At 46.3% G+C, this 6,000-nt stretch overlaps 1 protein-coding gene across 1 annotated transcript in view; it reads right to left on the reverse strand.

Annotated features, from left to right (window-relative positions):
* ITIH5 (inter-alpha-trypsin inhibitor heavy chain 5) overlaps positions 1–5,759 on the reverse strand; it is an 83,369-nt gene extending 77,610 nt beyond the window's left edge. Inside the window, exon 1 of the mRNA XM_058532855.1 lies at positions 5,670–5,759. Within this exon, the coding sequence (XP_058388838.1) occupies positions 5,670–5,759 (90 nt within the window). The remainder of the gene's footprint in view (positions 1–5,669) is intronic.
* Between the last annotated feature and the right edge of the window lie 241 nt (positions 5,760–6,000).

A 6,000-nucleotide genomic window follows, 5' to 3' on the forward strand; every position in this document is an offset into this window, starting at 1 on the left:
GAGGGGCTGGCCCCGTGGCCTAGTGGTTAAGTTCAGCGCCCTCCACTTCGGCAGCTTGTTTTCAGTTCCCGGCACGGACCTACACCACTGGTCGGCGGCCATGCTGTGGCAGCAACCCACATGCATAATAAAGGAAGATTGGCACAGACGTTAGCTCAGGGCGAATCTTCCTCAGAAAAAAAACAAAGAAGTATAAGCCATGATCCTTGCCATCAAGGACAATACTATCTAACTTGAAAGAAATATACTCATGAAAACTTAATAGACCAGGTAATTTTTATAAGTTTCAAAGGAAATGGAAAAAGGCAGAGTTCACTATGTTTTTTGAGTGACCATGAGGGGCTTCATGATGGAGGCATGGCTAGAACTAGTTGTGTAGGATGCTTATTGGAGAAGGATGAAAGGGCAGGAGAAATTTAAAGAGAATCAGGGTCAATACAGGAACTACGCTGAGAAATAGTCAGCTTCATAGATCTGCCACTGCCTCCTTAACTCGCACGGACCAAGCAGCATTCACTACCAGGAGGTAGAAGAGTGGTTGAAGATTTCCTTTGCACAAAGAATGTAGCAATAACACTATCGGGGCTGTAGGGGTTTAGAAGCTCCTCCATCTCACCCATCATCAGTTAGTCCATCTATAGGTTAAAAAACAGCAGGCACTGCCCACGTGTTCGTAACTTGAATAATAGGGGATGCATTTTTTTTCCCCAGGATCAATCACAGTGTTGGCTATGATTGGAAGAGAAGAGAAATATCCTTAGAGCATTCTAAAAAGTCCATAAATGGGAAAGAGTCTGGGAAGAGAGTAGAGCGGCGAAACTTACTTCTAGCCACAGTGGAAGATATTCTGAATATGCAGAACATATACGTACTTTCCCTCCTGGTATGGATGCTTTAATGACCCAAGGCGACTGAGAGAGACATAAAGGCAGGGGTCGTGCCCTCTGCTCTTCCTTTTCAGCCCAATCACTGGGTCTGTGACTCTATATCCTACAACAGAGCCAAGAGATGCTGCACTGGGCCAGCCTCAGCCACACATCATCGAGAGACCGAAGGCATGAGTTCCTGAGGGCTCTGTGCTACGAATTTATCCACCAGTTGGCCCCATCTGCTGAGGGCCTTCTGAAATCCTGAAACCAAGACCCAGGAACTCAGGAGTCAGTTGCCTCCAAGATCTGTTATAGGGCCCGACACAAAACCAAGGGCTAGAGGTTGGAAAGCCACTGGGGGTGCCATCTATCACCCAGGCTCAAAACAGTTAGTCTGGGAAGATTCCCATTTGCGTAATTCTGTATCACTCGCACGAAAGTTTCCTTCCTTTGGAGTAATGCTGCTACTTTAGGAGATTGTTCAGCCGTTAACCGTTTGCAATTTGGGGCACCCATAACCTCCATAATGGAAGAAGAAACCTCATTTTGGGGCTAAAATTCCAAACAATTTCCATGCAGCTTATAAAAAAAAAAAGCAACTGGCCTTAGGCAAGTCACCCTGTCCCTTTTCACCTGTGAAAAGCAAAGGAAATGGACCAGATTTGTGGAAAAATAATGAGGAAGTTCAGGATCCCCTACACCCCCCCAAAAAAGCTCAGGTCTCCATCCCATGGCCCCTTCTTCCTAACTAGACCCTGCCATTCCTCAGATACGGAAAGCCTGCTGTATCTCCCACAGGAACTCCCACAGCACGGTAGGCAAGTTGGCTTTACATTGGAGCATTCATCCAAAGCTTTGGGAAGATGTTAGTTAGGAATGTGAAGTCACATGCTACTTATCGCTGATTCTCAGGACTCCCCCACCCTTACTCTTTCCCCTCACCCCCAAAGAAATAAGATATGGCTGGTCTGAGAGGGAGCAAATCTCTAGAATCTCTCCCACAAGATCCTCCTCCTCCATCTCAACAATCACGCCCACACACATAAAGGAGACAGTATTGAGTGGCCTGGAGCTCCCTAAATCTTTTCCTGACTTCACTTTTTAAAGAGTTAAAACAACAACAACCACAAAAAACAGTTGTCTTGATTCTATGTGTTTTCTCAAATGCAAAGATTGGGTTCTGAGTGAGATTTAAAAAATAAAAACTCCAGAAAAATTCTCAACTCAGGGAATTAGAAATGTGTCACCAAGATCAGCATGGTACCACAAGCATATAATGAACTCTACTATGTGCCAGGAGCTACAAATAAAAATCGCATTTAAACAAATGACATTATATTGTAAAGAGGAAAGTGGCTTGGTCTTTGGAGGAACCACTGAGAGTCCGGCTTTGGCACTCAGCACACCTGGGTTCGAATCCAGGCTCTGCACACAGGACGTTAGGTATGTCACTTCCCTGGGGGGACGTCCATGGCTCTCCTGGAAAGTAAGCACACTGACCATGTCCTTGCAGTGGCAGTCAGAGATCTAACCATGCTGCACGTAAATAATAAAAATAGCTAATATTACCTTAGTGCTTACCACATGCAAGGGCTTTGCCTGAATTAACTCATTTCATCCTCACAACAACCATAAGAGCAGAAGTGGGTTTATTATTTTGTTTTTAATACTTTATTATTATGTAGAAGTTAATAAAATGTAAGCTTCAGGATCCCTTACCTTGTACAGTCTCTTAACAAGGAGTGATATTTGTGATGTTTGTCAGTGTATCAAAATGTGTCATCTGCTGTGACTTATTTATCATGCTGAATAAATGTTCACCTTAGCACCTAGTTGTGTAGTCATCATTGGATATTCTTTTTCTTCAAGAAGGCCCTGCAAATTTTATTGACTTTACTCCCTTCACAAAACCTAGACCCACCCCTGCCTATGAGGTAGGAACCATTAACAACTCTATCTTGCAGATGAGGAAACTGAGACCCAGAGAGGGTAAGTGACTTGCCCAAGTACACACAGCCAGGTAGAGGCGTGGCCCAGATTGGAACCTGCGCAGCCTGGCTCCACTCGGAGTGTCTTAACCATACACTTTATTGCTTCTCATTATTTTGACCTAGAGCTCCTAGCAAACTCTCTGGGACATTCTGGACACTCAGTAATTGGCGGCTATTATTATTTTGTAAATTAAAAGTTCATTTTGTAATAACAGAAATACAACCCTATCCTTATTTAAAGAAACCATATCAATTTGAAACTTACAAAACAGATAAATCTGCAGCAGGCTGATTTCATACAAGAGACTTCCTTTTCAATACTAATTTCCTGAAAGATTCTTTGAAAGCAATATTATTCTAAATGTGGTCCATGGATCATCTGCATCAGAATTATCTGGGCTCCACCCCAAACCTAATGGATCTGAATTGATGGGAGTGGGGGACAGGAATCTGGATGTTTAATGAGCTCCCCGACCACCCTTTTGCACACGAAAGTCTGAAAACTACTGCTTATAATGCTTCCTCACTATGGGTGATATTGTTTACAGCTGAGGTAGAAGAGGAGGGGACAGGAAGGAACCAGGATCTAAAGTTTTATTATAATATTTCCAATTAAAGGTAAACGACAAATAAGATAGCATCTCTTAAATCTCAGTGCAAATTAATAGGCATATTCAGTTACATAAGAAAAATTAAGTTTACATATGATTTTGAAGACCATAGTTATTGAGAATAGAACACTAACTACATTGCTAGGTACTGTTCTAACTTTTAAGAATATTAATTCGTTTAATCTTCAAAATCCTTTTAATTAAGTCACCTCATCATCCCCATTCTAGAGATGGGTAAATAGAGACTCATAGATGATAAGTAGCTCTCCAGTAAGTGCAGAGCCGGGATTCGAACCCAGGAAGTCTGGTTCTGGAGCCTGTGGCCTTAAATCCTACGTCACGCATGCGCACACACATTTTTTCAATAGAGTGGGGATACAAAGGTAAAATTGCAAATTTTCACAGAACTTTACATGTTGGAGTTCTTGTCTGGTTTAGTCATTTTCAAGATGAATCAATAGTGCCGTGGGTTGAAGACAGCATGAAATCACTAAAATGGGCCAAACCCATGTTTTTCCATGCAGGCAAGTTGAGAACGTTAATCCTACTTGCACTTGCAGATGTTGGAGCTTTCGTGCCCCCTCCTAGTTCATAAACAGCATCTTTGTTTCGGTCTTCCCACGCTCTCCTCCCTCCAACCCTCAGAAAAGTTTTAAGGTCTTTCCCCTAAATTCCTTCCCTCGGCACTTCTGCTGCCCAAGCCACAGAGCAAGTGCTGACATCCTGGGCTGAAGTCATTCCAAGCACTTCAGGTGTATTAGCTATTCACTCATCACCCTACTGTTTCCCATCTTTTACAGAATTGGACACTGAGGCACCCAGTAACTTGCCCAGGGTCACGGAGCTGCTAAGTGACGGAATCTAACCCAGGCAGCCTGGCACCAAGCCCACGCCCTTAACCGCTTACTAAAACATCTACCATTTATTGAGTGCCCACTGTATACCAGGCCCTTGACACAAACTGGCAGCTGAATCCTTACAAGGACACCCAAAAGGAGGTGTATTTCCTGCTGTGACTAACCAGAAAGGAAGGCTCAGGGAGATAAGCAGCTTGTCCAGACCACACAACTCTAAATGGCACAGTAAAGACCAGTCTCTCCGGATCCAAAGCCTGCACTGCCCCAGCCACTGCACAGCCCCCTCGAATTTTTATGGGTGTTCCTCCTGACAACCCTACAGGAGAATGACCATTTCTTCCCTTTTTCTGATAAGCACATTCACGAAACAGAGCAACAGGAGTAACCATCTGACGTTTACCTAGATTCTGTCTTCCAGCCAGATCTGCTCTTCACATGGAGATGCTGGAAAAGGGGAGGAAGCGTATGCCTACTTATTTCTTCCTCCCACCCTGAGAAAACACTCCTTAAGCTCAACAATTTAAATATAATTTAAATGATATGTGTGTAAACAGCACGAGGCAATGTAGATACACACTAATTAGTTGGGACTCAGCCATTTCTCTCTATAAGGTCTTTACATTGATATTTATGTGAAATGTTTTATATTTTTCAAAAAGCTTTTCCCTCCATCAGACACGGTATTGAGATTTCATACTTGCAGGTTTTATCCACCTGTGAGGTTAAACCATTTAAAGCACGAACTCTGGCACATGCACAGAGCATTAACCAGGGGAAGGGAGCCCTTGGTCCTTCCTTGGTCCTCCGCCCACCATCCGAGGACCATGGATAAGAACCTGATGGGGAGTCGTGTTCGCTCGGTTTTCAGATGGAAAAAGCGGAGGCTTCCAGGAGTTTGGAGCTTTTCTTAGATGGTACTCTCTCTCTGGAACAACTAGCAACAACAGTAACACAAAACTGCCCCACACATGCGTCTTGAAGAAGAACCTTATAATTAACTGGAGGATCTGGCTCAGAAACGAACAAAAGCAACAAGAAACTAGCAGAAATCTGTGCAGATAACAGGAGCCAAGAAGAAGATTTGGTTCTGCAGGACTTTAAGTCCCAGGCACAATTCTGCAGGAAACTTCACCAGCCAGACTCTCGCCACGAGTGACCAACAGATGGGGAAGTTCCCGAGCAGAAGGGGGGACGAGGTGACAGGAGATGGGGTGTGATCCCTCCCTCCCTCGGGTCCAGCACCAGTCAAAGGGGGTCTGTGCAACCGCCACGCGAGGCAGTGGGAAGGGACGACAGCGCGCGCCCGGGGCCTCCTTGGCTCCCCCCGAGATCTCCACTTACTGGCTCCGAAGTGTCACCCCAGCTCCGCCCCTCTTCCAGCGACCCCGCGCAGAGCGGCAGCCCCAAGCACAGCCCGAGCAGCAGGAGCATGGCGCGGCGGGAGCGCGGCGGCCGGCACTGGACGCGGTGGGACGCGCGCGGGGACACCGCTCGGGGCTCGTGGTGCGCGCTGGGGACACCGCGCCAGGCTCTGCCGGATGCTCGCTGCCCCGCCCCCGGGACCCCGCCCCTCTGGGCCCCGCCCCCAGCCCGCCCCGCGCCGCCCCGGGTCCCCACTGCCCTGCGCATAGTCTCCCCGCGGTCACCTCCCGCCCTGCAGCCCGGCCCTCCT

This window comes from Diceros bicornis, chromosome 36, assembly GCF_020826845.1.
Source record: "Diceros bicornis minor isolate mBicDic1 chromosome 36, mDicBic1.mat.cur, whole genome shotgun sequence".
Classification (NCBI taxonomy): domain Eukaryota; kingdom Metazoa; phylum Chordata; class Mammalia; order Perissodactyla; family Rhinocerotidae; genus Diceros; species Diceros bicornis.